Source organism: Scyliorhinus torazame, chromosome 20, assembly GCF_047496885.1.
Source record: "Scyliorhinus torazame isolate Kashiwa2021f chromosome 20, sScyTor2.1, whole genome shotgun sequence".
NCBI classification, from domain to species: domain Eukaryota; kingdom Metazoa; phylum Chordata; class Chondrichthyes; order Carcharhiniformes; family Scyliorhinidae; genus Scyliorhinus; species Scyliorhinus torazame.
In genome coordinates this window covers 26041988-26061884 of record NC_092726.1, presented here as the reverse complement: position 1 = coordinate 26061884, position 19897 = coordinate 26041988, and the positions used below count along the sequence as shown (strand labels likewise).

General features: G+C 52.0%; 1 protein-coding gene across 1 annotated transcript in view; it reads right to left on the bottom strand.

The window, feature by feature from the left end:
- Positions 1 to 218: 218 nt before the first annotated feature.
- The window catches only part of LOC140397001 (dedicator of cytokinesis protein 5-like), a 120653-nt gene continuing 100974 nt past the window's right edge, over positions 219 to 19897 (bottom strand). The window contains 14 exon segments of the mRNA XM_072486023.1: positions 219 to 3283; positions 4607 to 4722; positions 6424 to 6559; positions 8369 to 8564; positions 9135 to 9301; positions 10263 to 10400; positions 11922 to 12005; positions 12383 to 12559; positions 13513 to 13599; positions 14693 to 14777; positions 15041 to 15122; positions 16511 to 16652; positions 18830 to 18934; positions 19026 to 19115. Coding sequence (XP_072342124.1) covers positions 3173 to 3283; positions 4607 to 4722; positions 6424 to 6559; positions 8369 to 8564; positions 9135 to 9301; positions 10263 to 10400; positions 11922 to 12005; positions 12383 to 12559; positions 13513 to 13599; positions 14693 to 14777; positions 15041 to 15122; positions 16511 to 16652; positions 18830 to 18934; positions 19026 to 19115 — 1716 coding nt within the window. The 3' untranslated portion in view covers positions 219 to 3172.

The following is a 19897-nucleotide window of genomic DNA, read 5'->3' as shown; positions in this document are numbered from 1 at the left end:
AAGATGTGCAGGGTAGGTGGATGGGGCCACGCTAAATTGCCCCTTAAGTGGAAAAAACGAATTGGGTACGCTAAATTTGAAAAGAAAAAATAAAATAGGGAGCCACTCGATTCAAGGGCAATTAGCGATGGACAACAAATGTTGACCCTGACCTGGCGATGCCGTCCTCCCGGAGAGATCGAATAAAGGAGAGAAAGAGCAGAAAACGAGCAAAGTAATCACCGTTCACATCGTATTTAATAATGAATACAAAGGAATCTTGCTTAGAATTTCATTTCGACATGGCGGCGCAGAGTACGTGCGCGCTCGTCTCAATAAAGACATTTTATTCTTTCTAAAAATCAGTATATTTACAAACTTTACAGCAGGAGTGCATGTTAAACATTACGAGAAGTCACAGTGCTTTGAAGTGGTATTCTGTCGGGGGGTACGGGAGTGGAGCCTTCTCTACAAGGCCGAGGCCCTCTGTTTTTGATTGTGCGTGGTTGTGGGTGGGGCATGGGGGGGGGGGGGGGGGGGGGAAGTGTGTCTCTGAATGTTGTTGCTGGGAGAGGGGATGTCCGATGGGGGCTAAGATGCACTGGGTTACTTGTTGCGCACGGAGAAAGGCCGTTCTCCCGCTCGTCTCGGCCCACAAGCCTTGCTGTAAATTATTTGGCAGATTCAGATAGCAGGGCCTGCCTGTGGCTAATAATTAGGGTGATTGTTAAAATGAAGGCTCAGGGCCTCGTTGTAATATTCAAATTACCCCCCCCCGACCAAGCTAATCGAACCCAGTCCTCTTCAAGGGGGCCTTGCCAGGCCTTTGCGATTACCATGGAGCCTTGTTCGGCCTGGGGACTCAGTCCTGAGACAGCACTAAAGGCTCCAGGTCAGGGAGGCAGTCTCGCCAAATTATCATTCTCCCCCCCCCCCCCGCCTCTCCAGTTTCAGACTTTGTAGCAGCAAGAAAGAATATGTTAAGTAGTGAACGGGTCCAGTTCTGATTAGTCAGGGCATTAAATGTGTGGTGGACGGTGGGGGGGGGGGGGGGGGGGGGGGACAGTAAAATTGCCCCTGCTGTCTCTCAGGTGAGGCAGAGCAGTTGGAATCCAGAGCTTTTGGCTCAGTTTGCCATCAGTGACCAGCGCGTGTGCATGCTGATGTTGGATTAACCCCGATAGTTCAGGGGCAAACGTGGCCGCTATTTAATGACATGCTGTCAAAACAGCTGCTTGACAGGATTGGCGCTCAGAACGGGAACACGTTGCTGGGGCCGTAATGACTCCCCAGGACAAATGCAAGAGTGCCAGACTTCAAACAACCACAATTTACACTCCCGGAGGAAAGGCTGCGGAAAAAAGGGGCAGCGCTCGATGAACAATCCTGAGTGCGCTACCGTCCAAATTAAGATAATCAGTCGATCGCATAACACGGCTTATTTATACTCGCTTGAAGCGACGCGTATCCATACACATGGTCTGTAAACAAAAGGAATATGTCCAAGCCCTGCGCTTTTTTAGAATTATCCAGGAGCTTGGGTTGTCTATAATTGCTTTCTCCATGGTGACCCCCCCCAGCCAGTCAGAGTCGACTTGCCAGCCAATCAGCACCCTTTTCACTGCAGTATAAATTGTTGTGATTGGTAGAAATTTGGCATTTAAAGAGGCTCTTCAAAAAAGAAAGTTGTGCAACACTGGTCCAACAGGATGCATGAATTCGCCCAAAGGTTAGTCGTGAACTACTGAGATTGACCACTTGGACTTTATTACGATTGGTTTAGTGTGCTGATTGTTTCGTCCAGTGGGAGCAGTGCTGAGGTTTTCAAGTCCGTGTCCTTGGCAACAGGAGCACAAAGCTGGGATGGAGCTCAGAGGGTGCTGAGCCAGCTTCCTCAACCTTGTTTGTCGTCAGAGTAAAATGCAACTTTCACCTCTGAGGCAGTATGGTTCAACGCCTTGCTTCAGTGCCACCCTGCATCTGGGCCCAAGAGAGCTACCTTTATTTTCCAACAAGCACAGGGCCTGTACTTGTGCTGGAGCGAGTGACAAAATAAAAAAAAGGGGGTTTTGTACTTTCAGAAAGCATCGGTACCTCGGTTCGAAACTCTAAACGAATCTTGCTACCAACCTCCGGCGCCGAGTTCCAGGTTGGCGCTAGCGTTGGCATCAAGTGCGGCCAATTAAGGTTTCAAGGTAGAGTAGGTTTTCTCTTCCAAGTCTGATGATTGAGTTAAGGAGACCTGGGGAGGGGCAAACAAATCTTAAGTACTCCTTTAGGGTCGCAGTGTCGGAGAGGGAGTAGTGGGGTCCAAGGGGGGTGACACTTGACAAGGAAGGTGGACCACAACAAAAGTAGATGCTCCCAAAGAGTGTGGACTCCAGCTCTAGAACCAAATGTGGAATGCCAAACCCCAATTCAATCAATGGTGTGTTAGAAACAAACTTGATATGATTATCAATAATTAACTGACGCCTGTTAACATCCTTACATTCAAGTGGTTTAGAATCTTAAATTAATGAGTTAATTTTAACCCTCTTACTTGTCCATTTAATATACAATTTAAATTGTGCATTGCAATAAACATTCCTTATTAATTGAGAGAGAGAGTACGCAGTGTTGGAGGGCTGGAGGCGCTGAACTTCTGTCAAGGTAGCCTGACGGGTTTTGTTTGCCTCTTTCTCTCCCCCCCCCCCCCCCGCCCCCCCCACACACCTCGAATGATCTTCCTCCACCCCACTCTGGTGAACTCTCATTGCCTTGGGTAGGCGTCTCGATTGGAAGTTGGCGATCAATGCCCAGGCGTGTCTAACGCCAGGCAAGAGTGTGGTGGTGGAGGGCGGCTGTATGTGTGTGTGCGTGTGTGGGTGGGGGTGGCGGGGGGTGGGTGGTATGGTGGTGCGTCAGCCGGCGTGGGGTGCAATCCGGGGTCTTGCTGTGGCCGCCAACCGCGGGAAGGGAAAGGACCCGATATGAACCAGTGCGCCGGGCTCGGAATTGAGAGCCGTGCACAAGATGGAAGGTGCGCTCCGGTGAACGCCACCAGGCGAGGGCAGCAGTCGGGCCTACATGTCTGCTGTTAGCGTCCAGCCCTACCGTCCCTCTCCACCCCGGCCCGTGTTCGCTCTCAGGAGTCTCCCGCGTGCCCGGAGGGAAACGATTCCAGTTGGAGGCGGGGGGTCCGCTATTGCTGCTATTCAGCTCCGAAGGAATATCCGGCGGAGATAATTGACTGCGATCTCCTCACTTTCGGTGGAGGTGTCGGAGGCCGGGGTGAGATCTTGTCGGGCAGACGCGGGGCGACCTAAAAAAGAAACACAGGCCAATGACAGATCTCGCTCGCACTTCACGCCGATTCAACTCTTCATTCGAACCAGAATGTCTGCTGTTCGCTCTCACTCTCCTCTCTCCGCTCTCTTCTCTTCCCCCACCCTCAATTTCATCATTCCTCCTCTCTCTCTATTCCCCCCTGTCCTTGGGTCCTTCGCCAGCACCTCATCGTTCTCTCATCTCTCTCTCCCCCCTCTTCCCTCACTGCTCTCTCCCTCCTCCTCTTTCTCCCGCTCGCCCTCTTTCCCACCTCTTACAGGAGGAACACCAGGAGCAGGAGGAGGCCAATCAGCCCGTCGAGCCTGCTCTGCCATTCATTTACCATCATGGCTGCTCATTGGCTGTATTACCACTCTGGCACCATTCCCCTTTGTGTGGGGTATTTCTCTCTCTCTGATGCCTTTGTTTATTTTCCTCCTTCCCTCTCTTTCTTTCTCTCTCTTGCATTTTCTCTCACTTTGTTTCTCCCACCCTCTCATAATCTATCTCTCTCTTCCTCGCTCCCCTCCCTCTTTCTCCCACTCTCTATCTCTCCTCCCCTCTCTCTCTCCCACTCTCTCTTTCTCTGCCTCCCACTCTCTCTCCCACTCCCTCTCTTTCCCTGTCTCCCACTTTATCTTGCTCTGTCTCTCCCCCTCTCTCTCCTTCCTTCTATCTCTCTCTGCCACTCTCTTCCTCCCACCCTCTCTCTCCTTCTCTCTCCCCTACTCTCTCTCTCTCCACCTCTCTCCTCTTCTCTCTCTACCCCCTCTCTTCCCCTCCCTCTCCCCCTCCGTCTCTCCCTTCCCTTTCCCCTTGCCCACACCCCTCTCCCACTCTCTTTCTTTCACTCCCACTCGCTCTTTCTCTCTCCCACTCTTCATCCCTCCCTCTCTCCCTCCCATTTCCCCTTGCCCACTCCCCTCTCCTACTCTCTTTCACTCCCACTCGCTCTTTCTCTCTCCCCCCCTCTCTTTCTTCCCCTTCACTTCCTCACTCTGTTTCCCTCTGCCACTCTTTCTCACCCTCCCTTTCTCTCTTCGCCCCCCCCTCACTCACTCTCTCTCTCTCTCTCCCTCACTCTCTATCCTTTCCTTCCCCTACCCCCCTGCACAGATTTCCTCTCGTCTCCGATTTCTCTCTCCTTTTTCATGACCCCTTTGCCCCCTCCCTCCCATCTACCCTTTTCTCCCATTCATTCGACTCGCTCACTTCCTTCAGCGTGATCTCCCCGCTGCCTCCTCTCTCTCTCTTTCCCTCTCCGCCTGTTTTAAGCGGCACTCTCTAATCCACTCAAACCCGCCAGTCAGGGCCTCACCTCAGACACGTCTCTCTGGCTCCCAATCTCGTAGGGTTTGTTCTTCGGTGGGGTTGGTGGGGGAAGGTCAACGGAATCCGGTGTGACCTCTGGGCTACTCTGAAGTGTGGGGTAACCTGGGAGAGAAAAGGGAGATTCCTTCAAGCCCCTCGGCCTACGAAAATCATAACCCGTCGTCCGATGTGAACCGCGACTCGAGAGGCCTCCAGACCGGTTACGATCAAGGCCTGCAGACCGGGCTGGGGCCCACTGTCGCGAGATCGCCCCACCATCTGCCAGTGTGATCGGAGAATTTATCACGGAGAACCCCGCCCCTGATATCACTCCCCCATTCCAGAATTGGAACAAATGGTATCCGTCGTCAAATCTCACCAACTGGTTCCAGGACAAACATTTGGAAATTGGTAGCAGGCTGGTCAGAACATAAGAAACAGGAAATTTAGGGGAAGAGTAACAGGCTGGGGAGGCAATCCTCTGGGCTAAAAGTCCAGGCTAATGATCTGGGGTCAGAGGTTCGAATTCCACCAGGGAAGATGGCGGAATTTAAATTCAATGAATAAAATCTGGAATTGTCACTAATCCCAGTAATGATGACCCTGGAACGATTATCTTTTAAAAATAAATTTAGCGTACCCGATTCGTTTTTTTCCAATTAAGGGGCAATTTAGCGTGGCCAATCCACCTACCCTGCACATCTTTTTGGGTTGTTGGGGGGCGGGGGGGGGGGGGGGGGTGAGGCCCACGCAGACATGGGGAGAATGTGCAAACTCCACACGGACAGTGACCTGGGGTTGGGATTGAACCCGGGTCCTCGGCGCCGTGAGGCAGCAGTGCTAACCACTGTGCCACCTTGCCGCCTGACCATGAAACTCTTATCTATTGTCGTTAAAAACCCATCTGGCTTACTATTGACTCTTCAGGGAGGGAAATCTGCAGTCCTGACCGATTCGGGCCTACATGTGACTCGAGGCCCCACAGCAAATTTGGCTGATGGTTAAGTGCCCCTCTGAAATGGCCGAGCGAGCCTCTCAGATCAAGGGCAATTAGGGAGGGGCAGCAAATGCTGGCCTGGCCGCAGCGATGCCCACACCACGTGAGAGAGCGAACACAAAGCAGCTGAAGGAGGCCATTACCGTTGAATGTCAAGATTCCCAGCCTCTGACCTGCTCTGGTAGCCACAGTATTTATATGGCTGGGCCCAGTTCAGTTTCTGGTCAATGGTAACCCCCAGGATGTGGATTGTGGGGGATTCAGCGATGGTAATGCTATTGAATGTCAAGGGGCGATGGTTAGATTCCCTCTTGTAGGAGATGGTCATTGCCTGACACGTGTGTGGCTCGAATGCAAGTTGCCACTTGTCAGCCCCGAGCCTGGATATTGTCCAGGTCTTGCTGCATTGGGACATGGACTGCTTCATTATCGGAGGAGTCGCTGAACATTGTCCAATCCTTAAGAACATCGCCACCTCTGACCTTATGGTGGAAAAAAAGTCTACCCATGAAGAATTGACGATCAGATGCACCTTTAGGGAGATGGGGGGTGGGGGGGGGGGGGGGGGGGGGGTGATGTATCGGTCGAGAACAGCACCATAAAGTTTAAGAATGTTGGGGAAATAAAGGTTGGAGAATTCCAATGCCTCAGTAAATAAATATTGGTAAATAAAGAACAAAGAACAATACAGCACAGCAACGGGCCCTACGGCCCTCCAAGCCTGTACCGGTCATGATACCAGCCTTGGCCTAAACCCCAAAGAACAAAGGGCAATGCAGCACAGCGACGGGCCCTACGGCCCTCCAAGCAGAACAACTCTTACGTACTTAGGGTCCGTGTGGCACTCGGGGCCGCGCTTGGCAACGACAGGTATGTCAGCTGGGAGGAGCAGGTCTGCAAAGGAGAGTGACGGCTGTCGCCAAACTGAAGACTCTTTGGCCGCTGTGGTCTTTGAGGGGCAATCTGGAAGATCAGAAGGAATGAACAGAACACGTGGCGGCCATTTTCCCCAACCCAACGCGCGGAAATCTCTCGCTTTGAAGCCTTATCCTCAGCAGGAGGCCAAAGTCACACTTCCGGTCACTACCTGGGGCCCTGTTGTTTGTTTTTCTCGAACGCACACACCTACGGACATCGGATTAGGAGCAGGAATAGGCCTCCCGGCCTCTTGAGCCGTCCCCGCCACTCAATAAGATCGCCGTTGATTTTGAAAAAAAAATTTAGAGTACCCAGTTAATTTTTTCCAATTAAGGGGCAATTTAGCGTGGCCAATCCGCCTAACCTGCACATCTTTGGGTTGTGGGGGTGAGACCCACGCAGACACGGGGAGAATGTGCAAACTCCACATTGACAGTGACCAGAGCAGGGATCGAACCTGGGACCTCGGCGGCGTAAGGTAGCAGTGCTAACCACTGCATCACCATGCAGCCCTCGATCAGTGTTGATTTAATTGCAACTGTAACCCCCACATTCCTGCCGATTCCCGATTACCTTCCACCTCCCCTTTGTTCATCATGAATTTGATTAAAAGACTTGGGGGACTGTGTGGAGTTTGCACGTTCTCCCCCTCTCTGCGTGGGTTTCCTCCAGGCGCTCCGGTTTTCTCCCACAAGTCCCGAAAGACGAGCTTGTTGGGTGAATTGGACATTCTGAATTCTCCCTCCGTGTACCCGAACAGGCGCCGGAGTGTGGCGACGAGGGGATTTTCACAGTAACTTCATTGCAGTGTTAATGTAAGCTTACTTATGATAATAATAAAGATTATAAACTCCACTCGATACTAACCTACCCTCACCAAACCGTTCCTCATGAGAAAACCGGTCCACTCCTGCTTTCAGCCTAATAATAATCTTTATTTTCACAAGTCGGCTTACATTAACAGTGCAATGAAGTTACTGTGAAAATCCCCTCGTCGCCACATTCCGCCGCCTGTTCGGGTACACAGAGGGAGAATTCAGAATGTCCAATTCACCTAGCAAGCACGTCTTTCGGGACTTGTGGGAGGAAACCGGAGCACCCAGAGGAAACCCGCGCAGACACGGGGGAGAACATGCAGATTCGGCACATAAAGTGACCCAAGCTGGGCCCCTGGCGTTGTGAAGCAACGGTGCTAACCACTGTGCTACCAGTCTTGTAAACCTCTCAGCAAAAAGTGGCTCGAGAGCACTTAACAGGTCCTCCAGATGACAGCGACTATGACACACCCATTTAATGAGGGGAATGGTAGTGTCGTGGTTACGTTACTCGAAGGATGAATGTCCTTGGAGATAAATCCCAGAGGCAACTGTTGAAATTTAAATTCAATTGATTAATAAATGAATTAAAACGATTGATCTGATTAATAATGATCTTGAAACTACTGCAGAAACCCATCTGGTTCACTAATGTCCTCTTTAAGGAAGGAACTCTGCCTCCCTGACCTGGTCTGGCCTTCCTTGCGTCTCCAGGCCTCACAGAGACGTGGCTGACTCTTAACCGCCCGTCTGAAAATGGCCGATCGAGCCTACTCTGTTGTATCGAAACCCGCTCACAGCAGAGCTGCAAGGCTGGTAGAGTATTGACCAAAGGGGCAGGAACGCTGTGACGGCCCCGTGGACGTGCCGACACGGTATTTGACTGCGGCGGTTCAAGGAGGCAGCTGACGGCCGCCTGCTCGAGGGGGAATTCGGGATGCTGGGCACCTAGCCAGCGCTCCGTGATCAGGTTAAAAAGAAAATCAGGGTGCACCGGAGGGATAGAAACGCAACCCAAACGTGGACGCAAAGTACGTACGATTTTGGAAAAGTAGATCTTTTCGGTCGAGAGGTTGTTCTTCTGCCCCCTCTCAAAGATGACCTGGGATTTGCTGAGGTTCCTCTCCCTCCTCTTTGACTTGCTCGCTTTGCCATCAAACTCGTCCTTGTCTGGAGTGTCGTCGGGCCTAGCGGGGGGCAAAGGCCTGCGTTCCAGCAAGGGGTCCAAAATGGAACTGCAATGGATACAGAACAGATCATTGCCTTCGTGAACTGGGTGCGGTGTCTACTTGAGGGAAAGATGGCGTCTCCATAAGTGTGCCGCACTGGAATATCTTTCTTGATTTTTGTGCGCAGGCCCCGCCCCCCACCTCCCCAACTGAGTTGAACCAGAAACCCCGTGACCTCGGGGCGATCAAAAATTCCGTTCATTGAAAATTCCGGGGGACAAAGGCGGAGGAACAACGTAAACTGACGGCAAAGGAGACGGAGGTGGCCATTTTGGCTCTTCCAGCTTCCTTCACTCCTCTTATGAAATAGCAGTTGGAGGACCCTTAGGAGCCCTGCGCCGCCTGACACAACTTCCATCAAATCAGGCACTTTTTTAGACAGCCATCTGAGTTATGGGCCCTGTTGAGTGGAAATCCTGCTTTAATGCCCCCCTCCCCAAGCCTGAAGAGGTGCCACCACCTACTCAGAGGCCTGTACAACACTCAGGCCTGCAGGAGGGCCTCCCACACTGCCCCCGTCCCAACACCCCGCCTCCCCGCTACGCCACCCAACCACTTCATGAATAATTTACTCACCCATTGGACGCCGGCCTAGAGGAGGCACTGTCTGATGATGTGGAGGAGCTGGATGCTGCCGACGAGGCCACGGATATGGTGGAGAGCCGCCAGAGGGTGGACGACATGATGTAGGGCAGGACCATTGAGCCGGACCTGCTTCGCTTCCTGTCAGTGAGAGAGGGCGCCTGGGCGGAAGAGGGGAGGGGTGGGGGAGGGGGAGATGGTCAGACAATTGCCAATTTACTCAGCCAACCAGTGCTTGCAAAACCCAAAACATAACGCCAACTGTTCGGCCTGTTTTTGCATTTGGGCGGCACTTATTGAACAACCCTGAAGGCGCTAATAGCTTCACCAACTTCCAACTTCATTTTTTCCAATTAAGGGGCAATTTAGCGTGGCCAATCCACCTAGCCTGCACATCTTTGGGTTGTGGGGGCGAAACCCACGCAAACACGGGGAGAATGTGCAAACTCCACACGGACAGTGACCCAGAGCCGGGATTGAACCTGGGACCCTGGTGCCGTGAGGCAGCAGTGCTAACCACTGTGCCGCTGTGCTGCCCTCTAACTTCCAACTGAAGATAATCATCGCGTTCATACTGTGGCTCATTTATACGAGCTCGAAGGGGCATGCGTTAATACACAGTGACACGTTCTCTGCAAACAAAAGGAATATGTTCAGGCCTCGGGCCTTTTGCGAGTCAACCGAGTGCTTGGGGAGGCTGTCACCAATTGATTTTCACTATTCTGGGCTGGCGGAATCAAACCCGGTCTTCAGGGTTCAGGTTGCTGTAGATAAACCCTCATAAATTGAGTTTTCAAACAGCGGGGTCCAAAGATGGGAATTAGCAGGGCCATCCGGTGTCGTGACAGCAAACGTTTCTTTCGACGGTTGTGTTAGCCGATTGGGGGTTGGCACTGAGGGCGCCCAGCCGCGGGCAGGCCTGTTCTGGGGAGCAAGCCTCCGCGAGCTCTGAACAGGCACAGGTTGGCATTACCCTTTCCCAACTCCCCTTGAAAGGCATTAAAAGGCGTTATCCCAGTCCCAGCTCGTTGCCCCAGCTCGGGTGGCACCCCTCCACCCCCGCAGAGCGTGCGCGTGCGCACCCCCCCCCCCCCCGGCAGGGCGTAAGCGGTAATGACGCACCAGTGTGATCACGCCGTAGAGCTTTTCCACCTTTTCCTTCAGTTCCTTGAAGCAGGACGCGATCCGGGCGTGAAGTGGTTTCAGCTCCTCCGTGGACTTTTCCCCGTGGATCCGTATTCCTTCCGTCAACAGCGGAATCTGGGAAAAGGTTCAGGGTGGGGAAAGACGAGGAGATCCACACTCAGCGCGTGGCTGCGCAAGAACAAAGCAACGAAGCAAGGAAGAGGAGGGGGCCTTGGGGTCAGGGGTCACGGATGACCAAGTCATGGCGGTGGGGGAGGGCAATGATACCAGCGGGCGCCAATTGACTTTCCGCTCGTTATTCTCCAAAGGGATTTAAGAAAGGGCACAGATTATGATCTCAAGTGTGGCCGGCCCTTCCCCACCCCCATGCAGGCATTAGCCCCTCCAAAGATGTAGGCCATTCAGCCCATCGAGTCCAGCTGGTTCCTTTTATCCCATTCTACTCTCCTCTTCCCCCCCCCCAACCCTGTAGTCATAGTCATAGAATTTACAGTGCAGAAGGAGGCCATTCGGCCCATTGAGTCTGCACACTCCCTAGCCCCAGAGCAACTCTATTCCCCTCGAACTCCCGTCCAATTCTCTTTCGAAATCGCCCCAGCCATCACCGCTCTTCATTTGAAACAGTGCCGAGGAAACAATTCCGGCCTCTTCGGTGGGAGCCTCAGGTATAAAAGGTATCTTGGCTACATTTCTACGGGGCTTGAGTGAGACCACATCTGGAACGCTGTGGGGCGGGAGTAGCGGCGTTGTCTCTTGACTTAGCAATCTAGAGACCCGGGGGAGGCAGGTTCAAATCCCGCCGTGGCAGATGGTGAAATTCGAATCCGATTAAAAGCGATTGGCGTAAAATTTAAAAAAACCATCGCGTTCCCGGACGGCAATTTTGGGAAGGAAATCTGCCTGTTCCCAGGGCCCAGTGCGTTTTCCCCATTAGTTAGCGAACTCACGCAGGGTAGGCCCCAAACCAGTTACGTAGACCCGAAGGGATTGCCCATCAAATGTGGTTGACTCTTAAAATGCCCCCTCGGAAACTCTCCCAGTATAAAATGGAACTGTGCACAGTTTTGGCCTCCATATCGAAGAAAGGATATATTTGCGTTGTAGGTGGTACTTCCAAGGTTCGCTCAATTGGCCTTTTTCTCCTCCCCGGAATAAACCTAGTGGGCCTCCTCTAGACTGCCTCCAATGCCAGTATATCTTTCCTCAGATAAGGGGGCCAAAACTGTCGACAGTATTCCGGGTGTAATCCAAAGACTAATGTGCCGAGTCATGAGTTCAAAGTTCACCGGGGCCGAACTTAATGAATTAATCCAGGATAAAAGTACTCGTCCCATTCATCGTGGCCAGGATACTACCAAATTGCCATAAAAACTCATCTGGCTCCCTGATGTACCTATGGGGAAGGAAATCTGCTGTGCTTACCGGTCTCGCCTACATGTGACTCCAGACCCCTCAGCAATGGCGTTGAGTCTTAACTGCCCTCAGAGGTGACCCAGCGTTCCACTCGGATCATGGGCAATTAGGGATGGGCAGTAACTGCTCTTGGTCAAGAGGAGATGGCTGGAGGGGTAGGCTGGTAGTCCTGGATACATGTTGGCGGGGGGGGGGGGGGAAACAGGGTGATCATAGGCTTACCTGCAAGGCGATGAGCTGTTTTAAGGTCTCGATTTTTTCCTGATCTTCGGGATGGTCTTGCAAGTACCTCGAATTGAAGAACGCCTGAAAAAAGGGAAGAGCAAAAAGAGAGGAGAGAAACGTTTTTCTTCCAAATTTGGTCAGCTCAGCGCAGCATGGGGGCAGCGTGAAATCAATAGGCTTGAACATATTCCTTTTGTTTGCAGAGAATGTGTCCCTGCGGATGAACGTACGGGGCTTCGAGCGTGTGTAAATGAGTCATGTGACGAGCTCAATCTTAAATTGATTGCTGCTGTAGATATTGGCGCACTCGGTATTGTTCATACATTGCTGCCCAGTCAATTCTAAATTGGGGTTTCGCGAGCGGGACGTTGGCCGGTGAACCTGATGGCTGTCGCTCAGCAGCCCCCCCCCCCCCCCACCCCCTGACCTTGTTCAGATTTCCCGTGGGCTCCGCATACCTTTTCGTAATTCGCGAGTCCGCCCATCACGCTTGCGTCGACTATGCCAGAGAGGAGCATGGAAAGAGGGTGAGCGGGGAGTGTCCTGTCCCAAGCATACTGCTGCACCATGTTGCTGATCTTCTCATTCGTCCTTTCCATGGTTTCGATGGCGTTTTCTAGGGGACTGATCTCCTCCTATGTGTTAGGAAATCGGAAAGGGGTAAACATTTTGGGCAGGGGCGTGACTCTGCGCGCCATTGTCCATCTGCCTCCCTCCCAAAAAATTGGCCTCTCATGAACAGCGCTGCCTTATTACGCCAGCCCTGTGACTCACTCAGATTTCTTCGAGCGAAGTCTCCTCGAATTTACATAGAAAATCCCTGGTGAATTTGATGACGGGGGTAGTTACTATTGGGCCAAACTGGACCCAGCCATATAAATACTGTGGCTACCAGAGCAGGTCAGAGGCTGGGAATCCTGCGGAGAGTAACTCACCTCCTGACTCCCCCAAAGCCTGTCCACCATCTACAAGGCACAAGTCAGGAGTGCGATGGAATACTCTCCACTTGCCTGGATGAGTGCAGCTCCAACAACACTCAAGAAGCCCGACACCATCCAGGACAAAGCAGCCCCGCTTGATCGGCACCTCATCCTCAAACATTCACTCCCTCCACCACCGATGCACAGTGGCAGCCGTGTGTACCATCTACAAGATGCACTGCAGCAACTCCCCAAGGCTCCTTAGGCAACATTCCAAACCCACGACCTCTACCATCTAGAAGGACAAGGGCAGCAGATACCTGGGAACCCCACCACCTGGAGGTTCCCCTCCAAGTCACTCACCATCCCGACTTGGAAATATATCGGCCGTTCCTTCACTGTCGCTGGGTCAACATCCTGGAGCTCCCTCCCTAACAGCACTGTGGGTGTACCTACACCACACGGGCTACAGCGGCTCAAGAAGGTGGCTCACCACCGCCTTCTCAAGGGGCAATTAGGGCTGGGCAACAGAAACTGGGCTTGGAATGTTGAGGAATGATTTACCCAAGGGTGATTTGAGAGTTTAGACTTGGTTCGATGGTCTTCTGCTCCTGGCTTGTTCTTGGTACGAAAAGCTCACCAAAAAAAGGAATGAAAACAATGCTTACGGACATAGTGGCCTTGACCTCGAACCATTGTAGGATGCCGGGGAAATTGTATGCTGTTGTGTAGGTCACTCTTTCAATCCACATCGTCTGGAAGGTAAGAGGCATCTTTAGGGTTACTCATCACCTTCCCCTGACCCTAACAAGATGGCGACGGTTCCGCCCCTCCTCCGCCCCGGGGTTCACGCTCCATCCCCACACCCCCTCCCCCCATCATCCCAATGTCAGCCTGTCATAGATGAGAGAGAGAATCAGAGTCAACCTTTCTGATTGGTCGACTTGAAGCAGATTAAGAGATTATTTGGTTTATTGGAACTGACTTCATGTCAAGGGTCAAAGGTTAAGAATGGTCAGCAAGGGGTGAGGGGGGGGTCAATGTGGGGGGTTTGCCCCATTTCCAACTTTACAGACACCCCTTGGGGACAAAATAACCCTTGGTAGCAGCACGGGACCTGAAGTTCACTAAAATTGAAATGTGTTGTCAAAGCTTTTCATCACGGACTCATCAGGGCAAACAGAAGAATAGCAAAATTTCAAGCAGTCGCAACGATCTGTACAACAGCTCCGGTTGGTTGAGGCATTACCATGGAAAAAGCAACAGGGAACTATAGGCTCCTGGGTAATTCGAAAATGGTGCAAGAGGACCTACATAAGTTTTTTAAAATTTAAAGTACCCAATTCATTTTGTTCCCAATTAAGGGGAAATTTAGCGTGGCCAATCCACCTACCTTGCATATCTTTGGGTTGTGGGGGTGAGACCCACGGGGAGAATGTGCAAACTCCACACGGGCAGTGACCCGGGGCCAGGATCGAACCTGGGTCCTCTGCGCCATGAGGCAACAGTGCTAACCACTGCGCCACCATGCCACCCCAATAGGGCTCGACATATGAATGAATGTCACTTAAGCATGTATGAATGAGCCGTGTTACGACACATTATCTCAAATGTGTAGCTCTTATCACACTCAGGAGTGTTCAAGTTAGGAGCCATTTTGGATACCTGGGAGCGTGTAGTTCCCCCTTGCTTTCTCCATGGCAACGCCATGGCCAATCAGAGTCCACTTGCCGACCAATCAGCCCCCATTCCTCCTGTAGTATAAATAATTGTGAGTTTGAAATTTGACATTCTTGGTCTTGTCCTAATGTCGGATGAGCATCTTCGTGCCGCGAATGTGCGCCTTACCGCAAACTCGTTGTCGGGATCTTTCTCTCCTTTCCTGAACGGCCGCGAATACTGGAACTGCTGAACCTCGTTTGCTCTGTAGAAGCTGTTTGAGGAACAGAGAGGGAGGAAGTGAGGATGGCACCTGTCACCCTCCCTATTCGCCATTTCCCCCCAAAATGTCTGAAATTCAGCGGCTAGGGCGGGTACATGGGGTTAGGTCGCAGATTAGCCATGATAGCATTGGTACAGCCTTGGGAGGGGCTGAGTGGCCTCCTCCATTTCCTAACTTCCAATCCAGCCCGGCCACTGTGTGAAATTATGAAGCAAGCTTCGTTTAGTCGCCTCTCGAGGGGCGGCCTCACTTACTTCAAGATCTGTTCTGGAACGGGCTTGTCCTTGTAGTGCAGCGGGAGGTTGAGAACGGGCTTCACAGTGAAACACTGAGCATCTGGCCGCTCGGGTTAAGGAATGGAAACAGCACTGGATTCACAATGTTCAACGTGTGACACCTACCTCGCGACTGAATCCGCTCCTTGTCAGCTGATATACGTTCTGAATCGCTCCCTTATCCGTCACTCCAGTGGCAGAGGGGAGATAGTGGCCTGAATTTCAACTGTGGGTGGGAGGGAGGGGAGGGAGCAGCAGCTAAGGGCAAGTGCAACTTGCCAGGAACAACCAGGCACAATGGGGAACAGTATTGCTGGAAGCGAAACTGTCAGGCAAGGAAGCCTTCGAACGGTGCAAGCGAAGAGCTTCAGCCATGGCCAGGTAGAAGGCTGGCGCTTCGAGTGACTTCTCCTCGGAGAGTGCTCCCACTGCTCACGCGGGTGATTGCAAGCCCCTTGGATGTCAGGTGACAGTTTCTTGCGTTCCAATCACTTCCAGCGGTGATGCCCCACTTCCAGCCTTCACCATTGTATGGCGGCAACTTGTGTGAAATGTGTACATCAGTCGCTGAAAGTAAGCGCTCAGGTACAGCAGGCAACGAAGGCAAATGGTATGATGGCCATCACAGTGAGAGAATTTGAGTATAGGAATAGGGTTGATTCACTGCAATTGTATCAGGCATTGGTGAGGCCACACCTGGAGTAGTGTGCGCAGTTTTGGGGTCCTTATCTGAGGAAGGATGTTGCTATGGAGGGAGTGCAGCAAAGGTTTACCAGGCTGCTTCCTGGGATGGCCGGACTGTCATATGAGGAGAGACTAAGTCGGTTAGGATTATATTCATCGGCGTTTAGAAGAGTGAGAAACTTATAAAATTCTAACGGGATTGGACAGGGTAGAATGGCCGAATGGCCTCCTCCTGCTTCCGTGGGCCACTGATGAGGAACAAGAGCAACAGAGACAAAGGAGCACATGGCGGAGGATATCGTCAGACCCCTGGGACAAGACCTCCTTCCCAAGGAGGGGGAGGTGGGGACAGGTGGCAAGCATTGCCAGTGACCATCAGGGAATGCGGCATGGGTGGGTTGGCAGAGCGGCGCCGTGGTTAGCACTGCTGCCTCAAGGCGCCGAGGGCCCGGGTTCGATCCCGGTCCTGGATCACTGTCCGCGTGGAGTTTGCACATTCTCCCCCCCCCCCCCCCCCCCCCCCCGTGTCTGCGTGGCTCTCACCCCCACAACCCAAAGATGTGCAGGGTAGGCGGATTGGCCACGATAAATTGCCTCTTAATTGGAAAAAAAAAATCAATGCGACATGGGGGCAGCGGTGGAAAAAGCCAGCGATTTCTGAACACTCGAGTGAACAACATACGATCCTCAACCCATCCACGGACAACAGAAGTCTGGCTGTGAAAGTGAAACAAGATGTCTTAATAGTCTCAGGGAAAAGGATACATTGCTTTGGGGACGTCTTCAGCTCATCACTCGGTGGAGCGGTGCTTGTCATCTTCTCCGCATTGGGAAAGTGGGTCGCTAGCTTCAATCGAAAGTCCTCGTATCGTTCGTATTCCTTTCCGCGGTGAATAAACATTCTATTCTGGAGGAGGAAGGCACACTCGAATGAGGTCCACTATCATCACCTCAGTCTAAACACCCCACCTTGACACGTAACCCTGTCTCGTCATGATATATTTCCAAAGCTCAATCCAGATCCAGACCAGCACTCGGATAATATTCCATCCCGTGTTTTACATACATCCAAATGGACGAGTGCGGCGGGAGCTCCAATCTGCACTGAAGTCTGGTTATGTGGACCAGTGGTGGAGACAATTATATTCAGCTTCTAACCCCGTGCTGTACCTGTCCTGGGAGTGTTTGATGGGGACTGTGTAGAGGGAGCTTTACTCTGTATCTAACCCCGTGCTGTACCTGTCCTGGGAGTGTTTGATGGGGACAGTGCAGAGGGAGCTTTACTCTGTATCTAACCCCGTGCTGTGCCTGTCCTGGGAGTGTTTGATGGGGACAGTGTAAAGGGAGCTTTACTCTGTATCTAACCCCGTGCTGTACCTGTCCTGGGAGTGTTTGATTGGGACAGTGTAGAGGGAGCTTTACTCTGTATCTAACCCCGTGCTGTACCTGTCCTGGGAGTGTTTGATGGAGACAGTGTAGAGGGAGCTTTACTCTGTATCTAACCCCCGTGCTGTACCTGTCCTGGGAGTGTTTGATGGGGACAGTGTAGAGGGAGCTTTACTCTGTATCTAACCCCGTGCTGTACCTGTCCTGGGAGTGTTTGATGGAGACAGTGTAGAGGGAGCTTTACTCTGTATCTAACCCCGTGCTGTACCTGTCCTGGGAGTGTTTGATGGGGACAGTGTAGAGGGAGCTTTACTCTGTATCTAACCCCGTGCTGTACCTGTCCTGGGAGTGTTTGATGGGGACAGTGTAGAGGGAGCTTTACTCTGTATCTAATCCAGTGCTGTACCTGTCCTGGGAGTGTTTGATGGGGACAGTGTAGAGGGAGCTTTACTCTGTATCTAACCCCGTGCTGTAACTGTCCTGAGAGTGTTTGATGGGGACAGTGTAGAGGGAGCTTTACTCTGTATCTAACCCCGTGCTGTACCTGTCTGGGAGTGTTTGATGGGTACAGTGTAGAGGGAGCTTTACTCTGTATCTAACCCCGTGCTGTACCTGTCCTGGGAGTGTTTGATGGGGACAGTGTAGAGGGAGCTTTACTCTGTATCTAACCCCGTGCTGTAACTGTCCTGGGAGTGTTTGATGGGGACAGTGTAGAGGGAGCTTTACTCTGTATCTAACCCCGTGCTGTACCTGTCCTGGGAGTGTTTGATGGAGACAGTGTAGAGGGAGCTTTACTCTGTATCTAACCCCGTGCTGTACCTGTCCTGGGAGAGTTTGATGGGGACAGTGTAGAGGGAGCTTTACTCTGTATCTAACCCCGTGCTGTACCTGTCCTGGGAGTGTTTGATGGGGACAGTGTGGACGGATCTTTACTCTGTACCTAACCCCGTGCTGTACCTGTCCTGGGAGTGTTTGATGGGGACAGTGTAGAGGGAGCTTTACTCTGTATCTAACCCCGTGCTGTTCCTGTCCTGGGAGTGTTTGATGGGGACAGTGTAGAGGGAGCTTTACTCTGTATCTAACCCCGTGCTGTACCTGTCCTGGGAGTGTGTGATGGGGACAGTGTAGAGGGAGCTTTACTCTGTATCTAACCCCGTGCTGTACCTGTCCTGGGAGTGTTTGATGGGCACAGTGTAGAGGGAGCTTTACTCTGTATCTATCCCCGTGCTGTACCTGTCCTGGGAGTGTTTGATGGGGACGGTGTAGAGGGAGCTTTACTCTGTATCTAACCCCGTGCTGTACCTGTCCTGGAAGTGTTTGATGGGGACAGTGTAGAGGGAGCTTTACTCTGTATCTAACCCCGTGCTGTACCTGTCCTGGGAGTGTTTGATGGGGACAGTGTAGAGGGAGCTTTACTCTGTATCTAACCCTGTGCTGTAACTGTCCTGGGAGTGTTTGATGGGGACAGTGTAGAGGGAGCTTTACTCTGTATCTAACCCCGTGCTGTACCTGTCCTGGGAGTGTTTGATGGGGACAGTGTAGAGGGAGCGTTACTCTGTATCTAACCCCGTGCTGTATCTGTCCTGGGGGTGTTTGATTGGGACAGTGTAGAGGGAGCTTTACTCTGTATCTAACCCGTGCTGTACCTGTCCTGGGAGTGTTTGATGGGGACGGTGTGGATGGAGGAGCATGACTTACCCGCAGGAAGGAGGGAAATCCCTGACCATAATAACCGACAGCAAAATACTCAGGCAAAGGCCTCATCGCCTTCATAATCTTCTCATAGAACTTGGCCTGCTGTTTCTGCGATGGAAATGCACAAAGGTCAGCAGTGGGAGACGAGAGGGAGACATAGAAACATTGACCAACCGTTGTGTGTCCGCCTGCCTCTTACCAGCAGATGGCTCAGCTCCTCGTACTCGAATATCTCTTTCTCGTACATCCCTGCAAGCTCTTTGCACAGCTTGATCGCGTTTTCCCACATCTGTGAGCAAGACGAGGCAAACCTGAGTCTTTTTAAGACATGACAGGACGTCACTTATTCATTGGCGTGTGTGCACCTCGCTGAGATCGAGGAATTGAGGGATCGCTTTGTAACGGATATTATTGCATTTGCTCAGGGCTTTGGCGTTTCTGCATCCGAAGGACTGCGCACAGTTTTGGTCCCCTTACTCGAGGAAGTGTGTAAATGCATTCGAGGCGGTTCAGAGAAGGTTCGTGAGATTGATTCTAGGGATGGCGCACTTATGAAGAGGGATTGAGTAGCTCATGGTCTGGACCTGTTTAGAAGGAGAGATCTAATTGAGGTATATAAGATGCTGAAGGGGATCGATGGGGTAGACGGAGAGCAGATGTTTCCTCTTGTTGGCCGCTTTAGAATGAGAGGCTATAGTTTTAGGTTAAGCGGGAGGGAGTGGGTGGGGGAGGGGGGGGTTGGAGAGCAAACCAGGCACTAGCCTATATCTCTGGAGGGATGGAATTGAAAATGATTGAATCCTGGTTGCCCCAAACTTTTGAGGACTTGTGTAATGGACTGGAACAGTCCCAGGGTTGAGGAACTACAGGTACTGAATAGATTGGAGGGGTTGGGACTGTCCTCGTTGGAGGAGAGGAGATTGAGAGGAGATTTGGTCAAATTGTTCAAGGGAGTTAGGGACAGAGTTGATAGTGTAAGGGTCCTTCCTGTTTCCTTATGTCTCCTTTCTTTTATTTTCGCCGTCATCTTTCTTGATCTATGGATGGCTAGTGGACATGTGTCTTTAAGGA